We start from the raw sequence: 19,050 nt of genomic DNA on the forward strand, positions 1-19,050 counted from the left end.
AAAACACAAAACTTTTTGTACATAGTACAATCTTCTTTGTATACTTAGATGGGCTTTAAAACTAACAACTACTGTGTTTTTATTTATTAAAATGACTGCTTGAAATATATTAATATGTAAAATAAGATACTTAAATACAATTCCATTTAGAAAGAAGCATCCATTCTATCATCTACTCATTAAAGTTATGTGAAAAAGAGCTAGAGATCACACAGCTTTCTAATTCTTTATACCTCTTTTTGTTTTAGTTTTCAACAGTAATCTTGCCTATTTTGCAATGTCCAGATCACTTACACATACTTAATTTACACTCACCAAATAGTGCATATAAGCGATCCTAATGAATTTTCTGAGAGTGTAATCAAAAAGTTCACTACTTTCATGAGCCATAATAAAAATTCCAAACACAGCATGTAGCTTGGATTAAGTTTTCATTTCTCTGTCCCACTCCACCCAGGGCTACATCTTTTTGCGAAGTTCGTTTCACACACACACAGAGTGAATAAAGTTAAACAGGCAATAATCTGGTCTTACTCTTCCTCCAAAAACACAAATGACAAATTTCCGTGGCAATTTTACACTAGGAAAGAGCTGAATCAGGAACAAGAATATGTTGGTTTTAAAGATATGTCTCGTCAGCCAGCTATTCAGCAAAAATTGATTTATCTACCCTTTTTTCTCTAGGTGAAGACATGACCCATTTCAGAATTGAAATTTTGTTCTGATGAAGGACAGTCAGTAAGGCATTTTAGAAAGTGGGAGGTATTTGCATTTGTTAACTTTTCTGCATCAATTTAGCAACAACTGCCCTTACTCACAGAACTGAACCACTCAGTGGAAAGACGATTGTAAAATAGTCTTAAAGAGAGTTTTTCTCAAAACATGCACAGAATGTTTGCCCCACCCCTCACCATTAAGAACTTGTACGTAAGTGTTGCTACAACCACACGCATAACAATAATCATGTCAGACATACACACGCCTGCTGAGATGTACTTTACCTATATCCTCTCTGCCAAAATTAGAGCAGAGTAATGAACACATTCATTTAGACAGTATTCTTGTTACTATCTGGAAGCATACTAATATACTACAGATTACAGATCAGATGCCTGTTTTTGTATGGCTATTCATAAATAGTGACTGTCAAAACACAATTAGAAAGTATTTGTGAAGTCCTACAAGATCCATAGATATCTTTTATTTAAGAACAAACGTAGTCCTCCGAGCTTTAACCTAGATGTTAAAAACTGGAAAAATAATAAAATGTTTTGGTTATGGAAGAAGATGAGTGAACACCTCTTGTTCACTGTAAGGATTAAAAACAGAACAACATATTTGTAAGGATTCCTTTAAAAACTGATGTTCATCACAGTAAGAACCCTGGTAATTTAAATTATTTAAAACAGGCCCTAGATTTATTGTAATAGCTGACAGTTTAGTCAAACTGATTGCTTTATAAGGCCGTTATTATTTTTTAAGATAAAAGAATGCCAAAAGTTCGATTTTTGTATAAAATATGAAACTATAAAACACTGCCCTCTTGTGATTTTCCCTAAAAACTTAGCTGGTTATTGAAAGGAAGTTTTGGCAACATTTCACTGTCAGGGCTGAGTGGTCCTATTTGTTTCTTTCATTTACATATATATTTCTATATTTAAAACACGATTGCCAAGTTATTAATACTATCTTAAAATAAGCTATTGCATATGTGCTACTAAAAGCACTAAGGATGCACCCTCTGCCAGCACAATTTTGATTCTTAATAAGGCATTTGCAAAGCTGCAATGAATCCTACACAGCACACCGCTGGCAAAACACTGCCAACTGTACTGCACGATGCCAAACGCCCGAAGAGTAGGAAACACTCCTATTAACAGAGGTACTTTGCCCAGATGAGAAAGTTCTCCTGTTTTCTGCACCTCCAGATAGCTTTTAAAAGCAAATTTTCAACAATCTATTGCTGCAACGGTCTGGAGAACAGTCATTCTTTTGAAAAATCAAATAGGCCTGAAGAGTACCACACACATTTAAAAAAGTAACTAAAGAGCCAAACTGTGTAAAATTCAAGTTCTTCCTCCATTAATCAGTTCTTCAGAAGTTCTTCAGTAGTGAAATGAAAGCTATCATTAACTTGAATGTTATTTTTTAATTTTTTTTAAGGTATTTTGAAAAAAGGCTTGTAGGATCATCCAGGTTCCTTTGGGGGGGGGGGGATCTAGTTATTGTAAACAAACATTTTTCCTTAAGTGGCAGAAGCTAAAAACAGGTAAACAGCTGAGGATACAATGAAATTCATGTGAATCTACATTTCTTACTACTGAAGGAGCAACCCAAAGCTACAATCAAGAGTCTGCTGCAAGCACAAGAGGGTAGACAGATGCACGTTATGGATCTTGCTAACAACAGAGGTCTCAACCTGCTACTCAATTTTCTGCTTATTGTCTTGGTTCTGGTGCTCGCATTTATCCTTGTGAAGCTCATGTGAACTTCTGAGAGGCTTCATTTCCTTCTCAAATCATGTTTTGAGGGTTTTTCAATGATAACATAGACACTTCAAAACTATCTGAAAAAAAATATGCAAAGACTGCATAGACTGAAATATCTGACAATTAGAGAAAGTGTTCACATACTTACTTAATCGGAAAGTGATCCTAAAAGCTGCACACAATTTTCTACCTGCCATTGAGTAAAGAAAGCATCTACAGCCTTGCTGAGTACATGAGGAAATCCAAGTTTGCATCAGCAGTTACTGTAGTTTGCTCACTGATACAGCTGACCTGTATTTAAAGATCTCAAAAGATGTGCAGCCTTCAAGGAACATCATTTCTGTAAAGGGGACAGCAGAAATCAAATTTTTAAAATGGGATTTCCGTAGAACATTTGCTTCATGGGGAATGACACGGCTATAGCAGGAAGACAGAACAAAACACCAGCAGTGCGCATCAAATTACCTGTGGAGAGCAAAAGCAGAGATGCTGTAGATGGAAACATGGATATCCATGAAAAGCAGCTTGCAGCAGCTGAGATGAGGGTAAATTAAGTTTAAATATGAAAGCGTAATTCTTAGTTACACCTTTTTTGACGCCTATGGTTCACAGCAACACCTTAAAAGCCAGAAGCCATTAAGTGTCATCCAACAGTATCAAAAGAAGCAGCCACCAAAGCAACTGAAAAACGAACGACCATTAACAAGGATTATCATAACTCTGCCTATGAAGCCCCTAACACTGCCATGTACACCAGCAGTAAGTCCATCTGCACAAACCCAAGAAGCGTACTACAGCCTCAATAAGCCGGATTTAACACTTATGCACAGGTCAAGTGTGCAGCGTGGGAGCTCCCAAGCCGTATTTGAAATCCAACTTGTTGCCTGCCAGTGCGATCACCCAGTCCATAGCTTGCTCTCACATTAAGCATACAGCATAAGCTTCTTACAGGACCTTCCTCCACGGTCCTTTACAGGATGATGTACATTCCCCATGGGCCCCTTGGAAGGACAGTGACCAAGAAGAGCTTGCTTTTGCTAGAGTTACTTGCCCAGAAGGTAACTCTACGCACCTGAGATATGCTGGGAAAGAAGGTGGCCAGACTGGGGCCAAACAGCTTACTCTTAGCATCTCTCTTTCCCAAGTACAACGTGGAAACAAAGTGCACCGACACATACGCATTGTACAGTAAACTTAACACCATACATACATATATAGCAGTCTTTTGCACACATGCTAAAGAGGCAGATGTTGCTCATGGGATGGGGGAAGCCCCAGCTTCCAGCTTTTTATCCCCAACAGCACATCCCTGATTCAGCACGTATACTGTTGATCCAGCACTTCTCAAAAGTGCTAAATGTATTACAGAGCTGATTTACTCATGTTCACACTCAGGATTTCCAGATGATTACTGTTGTTTTGGAGTGGTTCAGTTATCTGGAAAGACCCATCTAAATTGGTTCTACAAAAAGACTTTTCACAGGAAAAAGCCAGTATGTCCAGGGAAACAGAAAGTTTATGCGAGTTCTACCACTAACAGGCATCCATATTCCACTCTATGCTACCTGCTCCAAAGCTTAGGCAACACTAGCTGGGGCAGCACAGATAGTCAAAATGAAAGCTTCTCTCTCACCTGCTCTGAAATATGTGCAATGAACATTTAAAATAGCTTCTGCAAACTATGCACGTACAGCTTTTTAATGTTGATGTAGTAGTATCAATTCCTGTCTGTTTGCATTTAAAGCAGAAAACTTTGCACAGCTATATCACCATAAGCACTTTATCACTTATTTTGATAATCCTGAAATATTCTGCTAAAAAAAAAAAAAAAAAAAATCTGTAAATGTATATGCAAGGGATATATGTTGTAACAGTTACACAGTTATGTATTATTTAGGAGGATTTCTGCTGCTGCTTGACATAAATGGCATGAAGCATACCACAACCACAGAAACTGATATGAAGCCCACCCTAGTCTAAAGAAGAATAAATATGGTTTTCCCAACAAAATGGCAATTCACTGATACATTGCTTGGGCTTGTACAAAGCTTATTGTCTGTATGCTCTTCTCTATATTCAAAAGTTTCCCTATCTTAGGGAAACCACTGTGACAGTTTAATAGCTAAAACTGGACAAATGAGATAGCCCTGACAAAAAATAAAAATTACATATGCCTTTTTAATAAAAGGAGAAAGACGAGTCTACTGCCAACAACAATCATGTACTTCCAGATCCAAAACTACATACAAACGAAGTCTATAAGAAGCTCTGCCATTAGCTTATAGAAACAACCCCAAGAAACAACCCCAGCAGCCTCCTCTCAGCCAGCAGTGAAAATTACAGAATCTACAACATATGTTGAAACACGCTGATGAAACTGAAACATGCCTTCTCCCGAGACAACATAAAATTGGCAGGTTATGAGTTAACCAATGCCAAGTCTCTTTTTGCAATCAAGCACGGTCCAAGTTCAGTTTCCCATTGTCTGCTAGCGCTTACTCCAGCCTGAGCCCACATATGCACAGTAATGAACGCAATCCCAGTTGTTGGACTGCCAACTTCACAGCAAAAGGAACAGAACATGAAAGCTTAACTGTGGCTCACAGTGAAGGATCTCTAATTAGCTCTGTTAACTAAAGGTGGTAATTCTTCATGTTAAAAAGTTTTAGTTGCTGAAAAGTATGGTTCCATCAAAATGTGACAGGAAAAACGTTGACATTAATCCGGTTTAGTTTTCTGATCTGCCAGGATCACAAGAAAAAAGTAGTTTTGAGCTGACATTTAAGAATAAAAAGTTTTATGTGGCAACAAGATTATTTGAAGAATGCTATACTACTTTCTTTCAATTAAAGTTTTACAACTTTTGTTTACCAATGTTTAGGTATGCATGCAGTTTACTTCCTTCTGTGTTTTGAAATGAAGATTGTTGTAGTATCTCTAACTTTCTCAGTGCATTATAATTTGATTTCCAATAACTTGTATACACATGGTATGAACAAGGCAGTGTTTCCCTCATTAAAGAAAAAAACAGTAAACCAGATACATTAAAGGAAAAACATGCACTTAAGCAATTTTCATCTATTATTTCTGCTATATTCTGACACAAGTTAACACACCATCAAGAAATCATACAGATGCCCTATACACTGGAAAAACAGAGATTCATCACGTGATGCATACAACAATGTACAGAGCTAGTAACTAGATATGTGACCTTCTGAAGCCTCCCTTCTTCTAATCTCCCACAATTTTAAAGGCATGCTTTCATTTTAAACCTTGTTTCTGGACTAGCATACAGTATGTACCTAGGTACATTCAGATAGGCTTTAAGAAATGCCTTTACATGAAAACATACAGCCTTTTCATCCAGATTTGTATGGCCTCCCAGTTCAGTAAATAGAAACTGCAGTCACACATTGTGTTTTTTCCCTTAAGATAGGCCTAATCACACACTTCCTTACTTTGGAGGTTAAAAAAAGAAAAAATGGTTATTACAATGGTCATGTCTGCTGAAAGATCAGCTGTACACTGAAAATAATTAAGTTCACGGTGAAATATAAATTCTGCATGGAAATTATTTGCATTGAAGTACTGTTAAAATCTGTTCCTTGGAAATGCATAGGAGAATGTTTATCTTCAAAAGGTATACATTAAATAGTATGTATTAGCTAGAGAATTTTCATATACCTCGCCATGATGTTACAAAATAACCATAGGCCAAATCCTTCTTGGAGACTTCTTTCCAAAATGTACAAACATCACCCCCACAGCTGAACGATGCACCTTCTCTCAAGGGGCCTTCTGTTGATCCACAGCATCTTTTCTGGAGTTGCAAACCTGAACATGTCCTGAAAGAGAATCTCAGCCTAGCTGTAGGTCTTCTACCCAACACTGAGCTTCCCTTAAAATGTACAGTAAGTATTCTATTTTAAAAGTCATGGTTTACAATTGGAATAGAAAAGCTGCATTATAGGCTTTTTAATTTGGGGACCAAAGTATAACAAAAAACCAACAGATAGATGCTGAGTTCAGTTAAATTTATCAAGGACTATTAAGGAAGCAGAGAATCTTCATTTTGAGATAAACTTTGGAACAGCTTTTAAGGGCTGCAATACATTATCCTTTATGGTAAACTTAAATTCAAAGCTTGCCTGATTTTATAAAATAAACTCTAATTCAGAGTTTTGTGGGGTAAACTGTCTATACTAGTCTGTAAAGGCATAAAAATTTATTTGTAGACTGTATTATTAAGTGCAATAGCTGTTCCTGAACCATCAGTCCTCAAAACCAGCTCAGAAAATTGTTGCAGTCTATTCTTGCTTCGTTAGTGATAGCTGCCCTCTATAGTGTCTCACTCCACCACTGTACCTTAAAGATACACAAAGCTGCTCTAGATTCTCAGTTAAAAGCAAAACTCATTTTGTTCTCTGTTCATGGCAATGGTGGTTTTAAAGTCAAAGGACAATAAACTAAATTTTTCGGTCCTGCTAAAAACACTGCATTTCCATCAGCATACATATTTATTAAAAGCAAAATAAGAAAAATAATCCCTACTAAGTGGAAAAGAAAAATAAAAAAACTTCTATAGAAGTGGGTTTTTTTTCCCCTTTTTATAAATCACCAGCTTCCTCTAGCAAAATCTTATGCTTTCTGCTTTTTTTCTTTCCTAGGTATATATTCCACTTTGGATTGTAGTTTTCTTAAGTTTCTCAGAAATAATAGCGTTATCAGTTCCCAGGTGCACATATGGTGATCTTTGAAAGAAAAAATATCATAGCACAATTATAGAATCATAGAATATCTCAAGTTAGAAAGGACTCATAACAATCACCGAGTCCAACCCCCTGCTCCTTGCAGGACTACCTAAAACTAAGCCATATGACTAAGAGTGTTGTCCAGACACTCTTTGAATTGACAGGCTTGGTGCCATGATCACTTCCCTGGGCAACCTGTTCCAGTGACTGACCTCCTTTCTCAGTGAAGAACCTCTTCCTAATGTCCAATCTGAACTTCCCCTGATGCAGCTTCACTCCATTTCCACGTGTCACTGCTCACCAGAGAGAGGAGATCAGCACCTCCTTGAGGAAGTTGTAGACTGCGATGAGGTCACCCCTCAGCCTCCTCCAAGCTGAACAAACCAAGTGACATCAGCTGCATACTCACAGGTCTTGCCCTCAAGATGTCTCACCATCTTGGTCACCCTCCTTTGGACACACTTCAATAGTTTCTGTCTTAGACTGAGCTGCCCAAAACTGCACACAGTACTCGAGGTAGGGCCATACCAGTGCAGTGTAGAGGGGTACAACCACCTCCCTCAACCAGCTGGCTTGCCATGCTTGATGCACCCAGGGCACACTGTTGACTCATATTCAACCGAAACCTCCAGAGCTTCTTCCACGGGGCTGCTCTCCAGCCTCTCATTCCCTAATTTGTACATATAACCAGGATTACCCCATCCTTATGCTGGGGTTTCTTTAAAAAGAAGAAGAGGGGAAAAAAAAAAGCAACAAGTGTTAAGACAGGAAGAACCATTCTCCTTTTTTCACCTCTTCTGGATTCATTCCTCCTTACAGCTGTAGCCTCTGGGCAGAAAGACACAGCAGGCAGGGAAGGCCAGCAGAGGATGCCTGTAAGAGCCCAAAGGCTTATTGCTCTTGCACGCACTCAAAACTTTCTGTTTCTCTGGGTTGTATTTCAAACCCACATCTTCTCACTTGAGGAATCGTAACAGGAAACGCATTTCAAGGCTCATCAATGCAACTCCAAATCACACCAATGAAAGTGCTTGCTAAGGGCACCAGAAACCTCCTCCACAGCCCTTGTGCCCTTACTGTCAGACTCCCTGTGGCCCCACCTTGTGATCAAGTGGGAAGTCAGGGTAAGCAGAGCAAAGGCCACAGCTTCAAGGACTTCTCCTATTTTCCAGGACCAACCGGACAGCTGATAGGATCATTGGTTCCTAAGCCAGATGCTAGCTGGATCCTGTAAGACATCTATCAATATCGATACAGGTATAAAAATAACAGGAGCAAGAAAAAAAAAAAATCAATTTTAGGCAAAACTTCATCCTATAATCTTATAATCTCAAAAAACCTGAAAAGGTGCAGCACCATTTTACAAATTCAGCCAAAAAGATAAATAATGCTTGTGCTCCCCCTGTTGGCTCTGTTCTCAAAACACAGCTCGGCATCAACACCCACATGAACGTAAGTTTTTGAAAAACTGTAGTAATACATATAGGGTTTCATCTGTTTCAAACACAGAACTTTGCCTTCATACAAGGAGACACTGTATTTAATCACAATCAGAATGAGAAAGCAATTTTGAGACATGAAAAACAAAAGCTGGGAGTCGTTTTGACCTAAACAAAAGTAAGAGTTTCTGAAACACCCATCCTAAACAAAGTATTGTGAAAGGTAGATAAAAGATGGTGAAGAGACATATACCTAAATGAAGGATAGTAGTAAATAAAGCTTACTCTGAATGTATATTTAAATCCAAAGGAGAACCACAAGGCACAGTAATGTGGATGCAAACCCCACAAGACAGCACTGCTGACGGCTGCAGCCAGCTACATGTCTCCCAGGTGTTCTGGAAGACTTGAATGAATGGACAGACTTACCTCCTCCACAGTACCCTGCTTTTGCTCCTCAAACCCCTCGTGTGCTCCTCAATGCCACCAGTAGCTGCCAAGAGCAAGGCTGGCAGTGCCCCTGACCCAGCCTCAGTAGTGAGCCTGTTTCCATCACTTTGGCTGCAAAAGGACCCCTCAGCCTCCACTCTCTACCTGGGTAACTTCTCAACACTGAAATCTTCAAGAAGCTTAGAGAAAGATGAGGGTTTCTGTAGTCATAAGGGTAATGTTTTTAGAGACCCTTAAGGATTAATATTAATTCAGGCATATTAATCGGATTCAAGTTTAAGGTTAAAAAAAAAATTTTAAAAATCCAGATCACTAAAAGCAAAACTGGATCTTGAGAACCTCAGGACTTGTCAGTCTTTCCTTCCACACACAATGGAAGAAACAACAACATTTGAGCACAACTCTTTGTAAATTACTTAACATATCTTCAGGCTGGAGAAAACAGGTATTTGCACATACAGCTAGATTATTTCTGCTCAGACAATATCCTAGTCTAACCTTAAACTGCCTTTCAGGAAAATCTCCATATTGTAATCGGCTTGTCATTTTCTTGGCAAGTCAAGTTTACCTATACAGGTAAACCTGAACATTTAGATTTTAAATACTGCCTTCCTTCACAAGCTATCTTTTCCCATTAGGGTAAGAACTGGAAACAAAGATTGTGAATTGTCATGTTATAAAGAGTTATCAGTCTCTTAAAACCACATGTCTGATGTTTTCTAGTTGACTACTATTAGTTCATTCTAATTAGTTGAAAAATAAGCAGTAATATCAAACTGAATTCAGTTTTTAAATCCTAGTCATAGTGACAGTGATATTCAATCTTGCAGTATGCATAAATGCAGCCTCTTTGTACAACCATTCAGATCAAAGTACAGTCACAGTCCCCCACCACACTGTGGCCAAAGACTCTCTTAAGAGCTACAGAAAATGTTATTTGATGAACATCTTACTGTGCCCAGCTTCAGAAAAAGAGATGCTAGTCTCATATAGACAGGCACACTGAATCTGAGTAAACTGTAAGCGGGTATCAGAAGAAAACTGCTGGCACTCAGGTAATATTGAGGAACAAGCAACAGCATCCCAAGTCAAAGTTTACAAATACCATCACCCAGTTAAGAGAACCTGTCCCCTTTCCTATTTTATTAAAAAATGCCTGATGTTATATATATATATATAAAAAACACACGATACCACACGATGGCAGCAAACACCAAGGTTTAGCCTTACCTGCACAGGCTGTTCACCTCCTGTTCTATAATCTTCAAGCTGCTGCACATGCCATGCAGCTACACCGTAGGGCTCCTCAGCAGTCCTGCAGTCCAGGGGATTTGCACGTAACTGTTCTTTGAGCCACATTTGAGTCCTCACTGCTGGCTGTATGGGAGCTCCACTCACAGCCTGTTGTCCCAGAGTTGCGTATCTCTGTCCGAAAGCTTCACAACTGGCTGCCGCAGGTTTGCTTTCAGGTAAGGCACTGTAGGTCAAGTCTAAGGCATGTCTCCTACTTGAGGAATCTGAAACAAAATCATCTTTGCTGCACGTTTCAAATTTGTATTTGCAGTCCAGTAGAGAAGATCGTTTTTTCCCCATTTCCTTGTCCTCAATTTTTAGCAACTCCATGCTGTCATGCAAACAACTTGGACCATTTGTCCGTAATTGCGGTGACACAACTTTGTCTGTACTAGCCCTGGAGTCCACCGAATGACTACTACCATCTTGGCTGAAGGTATTTGGTGAGCTGAGTTTAGACAAGGAGGACCATTTTCTTACAGGTCTTGCATCTTTCATGTCAAGAGAATTGTCCAGGGCACCCTGATTTCTGCCTCCTCCTGACCGTACAAAGCTTGTACTCCATTTTGAGCCATCAGACTTGAAAGCTTCTCTGTGTTTCGAAAGTGAAGAGCTGGCATTAGACGGCATCACATGGGCAGTAGGAATAGAAACCAGTGATCGGCTGGGCTTAAATGAGGAGGTACCACTTGAAGTTGAATGATCTGGGAAGAGAGATATATCATGTAAATAATTACAATACAAAACTCATATTAACATCAGTGCCCAGAGGACAAAACATCAAAATCAAAGTGCAATGCAAAAATAGAAGGAAACATATCTCTTGACAAAATAGGGTCTTCTGAATCATTCAGGATTATGAGAATGGAAACCTATTAAAGTGGGAGATTTTCAAATTTGTTTTGCTCAGGTGTCATCATTACAAAAAGAGATCTGTACTAAGCCATGGCAACAGCAGCTCCAGGCACAATTCCCAGGCTGTGGGCAGAACGCAGTGTTTGTTCCCCAGCTTCAAGGTGGCAGGCTGGATTTCTCCCCCACCCCACACAGTTTTAAGTATCTTCCTTATCACAAATGACAGAGGTATCACATCTCAGGAGCCCCAGGACTGGTTCCTCTTCTATCACCCCTCTTCTCATTTTTTAAAGGCCAGACAATTCACTAAATGCACTTTGTAAAATGGCAGTGCTGGAAACAAGCCAGTTTAATGATGGCCTCTTGGAACAGAATTATTCATCCCTTTTGGATCTCAATGATTTCAAACTATGCTTCCCCAGGTGATTTGCAAAAAAAAAAAAAAAACCACCAAACCAAAAAAAAAACCACAAAACAAAAAACCCAAGGTTCTGAAAAATTTTATGTTCCATTTAGGTGTTGTGTTATTTACAGACCCAAATACAACACCACACAGAAACTGTGTGTAGCACTGTTTATTAAATCTATCCCAAGATGAAATAATACGAACAGAGAAATCAGTGAGGTGATACCCAGGAAGGGATGGAACAGCAAAGATGAGAGGGGTAAAGGAGAGGTTACTGGGGACTGGCTGAGACCTCTCACATGCCCAGCGACATGTGCTTAGCATCACAGGCTGTGCACAACCAGAAATAAACAGCTAATCCTCTCATTAGAGGATCAGCTCCCACCAAGTCACATGTCCGCACCCTAGCAAGCTCATACCATTTGTTAGGTTCATGGCAGATAGACAGAATGAAATTGCTCTAATCAGAAGATTCTTTTGGGGTTCTTTTTGCCAAGAGCAAGACAGATACACTCTTCTTTATTTCTCGCATCCTAACCTAGAGATAACTTATTTCTTCGGGATTTGTCAGCTGGTACAAGAGTTCATAGTGGGACAATTAGAAAGAAAGAAAAAAAAAAAAAAATCAACTGCTCTAGAAGTACAATTGACATACCCAATTTGATGGCTAGACTAGGTTAATGTGATTTGGTGAAGGCCAGAACACATTATTAACTGGACACACTTTCAAAGGATATATTTGACTCAATATACCATGCCACCAACAGGAAAAAGAAGAGAGCTTCCAAGGGTACAACAACTTTTTAAAATGGCAGCACTTGTTTTTCTACATATCCAAATAAAGATAACCTTACCCACAACTTGCATACTCCTCCTTATTTGGGACCACATTTCCTCTCTCCTTGCACTTGCAGCACAACACAAAATAAGAGTGGCCCTACAGCCACACTCTTCATGAGAAAAATGTATTACAGCTCACAAAATAATAAACAGTTCCTTGATTGATACCTGTTTATTACATACTTGTCTTCTGCCTCCTAAAGGAGCCGGGGCTCCTAAGAAGGTAAATTCTTGCTGAAGCCTTCCTGCCTCCTAATGTGTCACTGCCCCACCAGATACCCTCCCATTTCAAAGCAGAAGTTCACATATTGCCTCTTGCCTCTACCTAGCTGCCTACTTTCACAGTAGTTACAGAACACAGCTAAGACTTGACAAAACTGCCAGAGCTGGTTGAAATGGACCAACAGTTTAATGCGTTTAAGCGTGCTGATGATGGCCATAAGATACACACAGAATGCTCACATTAGAGAAAGTAAAACGGAGAGAATATGAGCAGCTTGTTATCTGAAGGATCACATTGCTAATAAATGTGAGGTACCATTTTTTACACACAAGATGAAAGAAAGACCTTCCCTCCTCCTTGCACTTCTTCCTTAAAAATTCTATACTGCAGAGAGAAACATTTTCCTTGGCTTCTTCCTCTGTCTTTATATTGCTTAAGAGATGGGACATGTTAAAGAGGAAGACAGAAGGCCATACACCCATTTCATGTGGAAGGAATCACGCTCTTCTGACCAAACACATTTTGTGCCCACAGCTATTGCAGCAGTGGAGACAGTAGTATGCAAGACTACAAGTTCCCAAAATTGTGATATGCCCACCACCCATAACCAATCTGCCACTGCCAGGTGCAGTCTCAGCTTCTCTCAGCTCTGATTTCCCTCGTAGCACAGTAGGTACCTGCATAAATAGCAGCTACAAATCAGGTACATCTTGCTGCTCTGCGTAGCAGGTGCTGCCAGCTTCCAGCCCTGCTCTGCAATAAAGGTACTCGGTCATCCCTGGCTGCGGATGTCAAAGCAGTGACAAGAAGGTGAAAAAGGTCTATGACATGATGGAGCTGGAGTCTCAAACATATATATATATATACACATATACATATATATATATATATATATACACACATATACATATATATATATATATATACACACATATACATATATATATGAGATGGAAAGCACAGGGTTAGAATCCTGCTTTCTGGGAGCATTCAGCAGAAGAGCAGGGAGAGACTCCTGCTCTCCTCGGGAGAATAGGGAGGAAAACACACAGTAGAAAGAAATGCACCTCCTCTTCTACAGGTACTCCTTAGCTAGAGGCTGCTGCCTTTGTAACACTCAAGCAAACTAACTTTTGTACTCTACCTTACCGAGAAGCTGAATCTGACACAGCACAAAGTCAGTTCTGTGAAGGAAGCAGCCACAGGCTTTTTTATATCCAAAGAAAATAGAATATATTAGGATTCAAAAAGAGACTGACTGCGGAGACCTATGTTTTAGGCTATGCAGATTTCTACGAGTAGAAATGTCACAACTGCAAGAGAAAGGGAAGAGAAGAAACCCTATCTGTATGCATGTATCTGTAAAAGTTTAATACAGTTCCATACAAAAAAAAATTATAGTAGTATTTAATATAGCATTTTCAGTCTGAAATACTGACTTAATGTTTGAAGACTGCATGTAGGTGACTAGAATTGAAACCAGTAACAGTTAGAAGTATATGATTTCCTCCACTTCTTTTTATTGGAGTACAAAGTTATTCTTACACAGTAGATTGTAATTTTCCCTTGTTCTACTCTAAATTTAAGCCCCGAGTTAGATCTAAACTTCTTCACCTCACTTCTGATTCAAAACTCTTCAAGCAGATTTAAACTTTGAATGCCATGGACATCCAGCTACAGCTGATGGATGTCTCTGATAATTTATCTCAAAGTGAAACACAGCAATTTTGGTTTCAAGTTGTCCTAATCAGTCTTCCCATTAATGCTGACTGAAACATATGAGAAAATTCACACTTCTTCTTAGAGCATATTGCTTCAGTCTGCCTTGACTGCAGGCTCAGCTAGAAAGAGAGCCAGTCTGCATTCTGAAACACCTCACAAGACAAAAAGCATGAATTTCAGAAATTTCATTGAAAATAAGAGACAATCCAGAAAGCACCATGGAACTTAAATGACATTACTTCTTCTGTAGTCACAAAAATAAGCTCCATCTGGCCAAATTTTGCCAAAGACTACTTTATCCAAGCATCAGATTTTTCCCTTCCATACAGTCAGGGGTAAGCAAATGCCTAATTCAGAATGAAAAGTGCTCTCTTCTCAACATTACTTACATTTTCACTTAATTGAGCTAGTACTTATTTGACGATTACAAACACTCTTAAACATGGCTTGTGTATCTCCAGAGTCTTTCAATGCTTAAGACCGCTCTTATTAATGAAAACTCACACACAGGCAGACCAAAAAAAAAAAAAAAAAAAAAAAAAAATATATATATATATAGCTAGTTGCTACTAGTTTTCCTTTGAACAGCATCAAGATTATATGTCAAATTTTACTTTTCAGTTATCCTAATAACTTTTTTTTGTGTCTACCACAAAGCTCCTTAGAGCACTTACCTAATAGGCGTAACATTTTATTACCTGATCCAGTACTTCCCAAAACCCATAAATAAGAGAACTGGGAAAAAAAAAATGTATTTTAAAAGCACACTACAAGATTTCGACCACATAATAGCAACAGATGGAATAGAAAGTGAAGAGCATGGCTTTCTTACTATCTTGTGTTACACTTCTGAACTATTTCATTACTGCGTATTTGGCACAGAAAATAATATAACAGAAGCAATTTTGGTCTTACTAAAAACCTAATCACAGAAATTTTCTTTAAATGGGAGACAGCACAGCAGAGACTTTCTTCTGAAGAAGGGAGAGAAGAAAGAAACCCTCCAACATAAAGTTAATGAACGCCTCCTAGTCATTTACATTTTCCTGTGCCATCTTTTTTAAATCACTAGGGCCAACTTCATTCATCATTACTGGAAGAAAATCTCTGAAGCCATTTCTCGGGCCAGATACACAACACAATCATTCAGCTACTGAAAAACCTTATCTGTTGTCCAATGGTCAGTCGTAACGCACAAGACACAGACAAGGTTCACTGTAACCCTGAATAACTTCTTGAGCTGCAAAGTGAAACCAGTGCTTTAAGAACCCCCATCTACAAAACATACTTCTATGGGTAACAATTTCTTTACTGCTCCCAATAAGATACTATCAAGCAACAGCAGAGCAATCAGCTAATACAGTTACCCAATACTAATCAAAATCCAAATGTGTATGTTTATGGGATGGATGCATTTCTAATGCCACTGAAAATAAGATAATCTTCCTTGTGTGACTTTGAAATTTGATATTTTATCCAGGCTATAATTAGAAAGCCCTGACCATGGAGTACACCAGTATTAAAAACAGCTGACCTTCTCTTCCTGCCCTCCCACCACCCAACACTCTGACATAGACTACACCAATACAGGAAAATAAACTGAATTATTCGTATTAACTGAGGAGAAGATAAACAGGGAAAGTCAAGCCTCTATTATACAAATCTAAGATCTTGAATCTGGCTGCGGTTTAGTGTACAAAACTTCTTACATTTGTCATAGGACATCGGTTCTTCTGAATGCTTCTCTGAACTGTTCTGTAACTCTTAATTGCATGGACTCCTGCAACAAGCCACAAGCAATTCTAGTGTCCAACATATGATTTAGTGAAAGGGCCATGAGTCTTCTTTCTACCATGCAAGCCTGTGGCTGCCTCCCAGAAACCTTCCCCAAAACAGATGCTTTCAACAACAGAAGTGCCTAACTATTGTTAGACTTCTCGAAAAACAAAGACCATGGGATGACGTGCCACGACAGCAGTATTTACGATACATGTGTGTTCTCCTCTACCTACCTACTTACAAACTGAATTAGCCTTAATACAGCACAGATAATAAGATGAACCAACTGATAATAAGATGAACCAACTGAGAAATTTGAAAATGGACAGGCAGGAGGCCAGCCCTAGCATAAAGCCCTGAAGAGACCAACTCCTCAATCTCTGGAAGCAAAAGCATGTCTTTTCAGGGTGCAGTAGCTGTCACAGGAATAGTTTGGGTTTGGTTATTGTGTTTTGGTTTTTTTGTTTGTTTTTTTTTTTTTTACTGTCAAGAGATCTTCACTATCCTCTTTACAAGCCTTGTTCACACTATTTCAAGTTTACGGTGTCAAAATATGAGAGGTGAATGAATGGAGGAAGTCTCTGCAAATAAATCTCTTCCAAAAAATAAATAAATACAAGCATGCATCATAGAAAGCTGTATTAGAAATGGAAGTGCTGTAGACACAGGAGAGAACTGTTCAGATATTTAACAAGTTCTGTAAGAGAAAGTGGGCCCCAAATCCTCAAGCAATTCCTAAACATTATTTGTTTATAAAGTGCTGTGTTTGTACAGCAAGAAACTAAAAAACAAAAGACTTAGAGGCAAAATATAATTTAATACTAATTTAAAGTAAGACAATGTTAAATACTTAAATACTAAAATACTTACTACCAGTAAACTGAGTTGGCTGTGTTACATCTATGCCTTCAAAGCAAACACAGTCATGAAGTGTCCAGAAGCAAGTTCAATTAATGTTATTGGGAAAAAAGAAGCAAGTTTGCTGGCTTCCAGCATCACCAGTTAACCGTACTGGCAACGTCAATCAGAACTGTTTTACATAAGAAGTGGATAGCAAACTCTAAGTCAATTCTACTTTATTACAAACTAATTCTTGTACATTTTTCCGTAGTCTACTGTGTTGCATACCAAAAGAACACAAGTTGTACCTACAAATTTGCTAGTTTTAGAAGTTGAGGTAATTTAAAGTCTACATAATTCTCAAAGAACATCAACAGTACAACCCTGAATAATACAAATCTAAACTTAAGAGGTTGCAGTCAAGACAGAATCTTAAAAAACTGAAGCAATTTTGTTGCTTTTATTACTTCCTTTCAAACAGCATCATCTCAGAGTTAGATGTGTGATGATATACCGGTAAAGCTACTACATGAGCAATGTTACTGTAGAGAGATGGAAGAAGGAATAAATGGTAGGTAAGCCTCACGGGCCTCCTACAACCTACAGAAATCAAAAAATACTGCAAGAGGAGTTTAAAGGGGGTTTAGTAAATGGAGCAGGAAGCAGTGTTGGCGAGAATGAAAGCCGTACACAGAAGTACCAGGGTAGCATACACACCCATGTAAGGAAATGCAGAGGTAACACTGAGTACCAGCAAATGGTAAACAGTTTCTCAGACATCCTTATGAACAAAAAGGAATACTATGTACGTTACAGAGGCTTGCCTAACATATCCCATCTAACTTCTTATGAACTGGCCATTTGGTATTACCTTCATTATCCTCCTTTAGAGTTAATAACTTTCCTTTTCTCCACCTGCGACATCTCACTCACTTCCACAACACTCACCTTCTCCCTTGTTTTCCAGAGAGGTGATAAAATAGTAACAATCCTACTTAGCATAAAAAGTGAGGGTAACACTCTCAACTTTTAGAAAAGGAAGAGTGGAAAACGCGTATGTTCTAAAGTTTGGTTAATGAAGCTTAACACAGAAATTGATTGTCACTGGAGAAAGTTATATTTTGTCATTGACCAAAAGAAAATTATTCACCCACAATGAAAGCTATTTACTCATATGTCCCATATCAATATCATCTTGACAAGGAACATGCCATATAAAAGTTACTACTTCGACCGTATTCAGTTATAGTAGTTAGGGTACTGAAATACTCTTTCAGAAGTCTGCTCTTTGACCAACTCTCATTAGGACACAGCAGACACTCTCCAGCTTTGATTTATTTAAAAAGTGCTGTCCCATACTTGAGAAGTCATCACTGTACACCAACACCAATTTTCCACCACACCTTCTGACATGGCAAAAAAATCATTATTGAAGATGCTAGATTCCAGCAACACGGACAAGCATTTAAATGATACAGTGGACCACATGGAAGGACAGCATCTTCATACGATCTCACCTTAGCACTACAAACCAATCTCTGCATTCCAGTGGCCATTGCAAGAGACAAAATTCCTAATTCCATTACTTAAGTTAAATGACAAGAGGCGATCTGAATATCTTCCCACAGAATTGCACATGGATGATCAAATCAGAATGAGTGCCAAAATGAAGCAGACAATGCAGATTATACATTTGCTTTTTTTGAAGATCATACATTATCAGCTTAAAAACCACTACGCAGGGAAGAAAGAGACAAGCTCAGTAGAAAGTGTTAGTTTTCTCCTATGTTCTACTGTAGTCAGGTTTGAGGTTAAAGTTCCCAATATTAACCAAAGTTAAAAGACATTCGGTAGAACATCCTGTCATCCAAACTACTCATTAAAAATTAAGACACATTCCCTTGAAATCTATAGCTGATTTTTTTTTTTTTTTTGGGTGCAAGAAGATACCAGGTAAAAT

General features: G+C 38.6%; 1 protein-coding gene across 1 annotated transcript in view; it reads right to left on the bottom strand.

The window, feature by feature from the left end:
- CEP85L (centrosomal protein 85L) overlaps positions 1-19,050 on the bottom strand; it is a gene marked incomplete at both ends in the record, with an annotated part of 122,943 nt that overhangs the window by 61,206 nt on the left and 42,687 nt on the right. The window contains one exon of the mRNA XM_081998174.1: positions 10,363-11,129. Within this exon, the coding sequence (XP_081854300.1) occupies positions 10,363-11,129 (767 nt within the window). The remainder of the gene's footprint in view (positions 1-10,362; positions 11,130-19,050) is intronic.

The sequence above is a fragment of the Phaethon aethereus genome (assembly GCF_964289735.1).
Source record: "Phaethon aethereus genome assembly, chromosome: 3".
Taxonomy (NCBI): Eukaryota; Metazoa; Chordata; class Aves; order Phaethontiformes; family Phaethontidae; genus Phaethon; species Phaethon aethereus.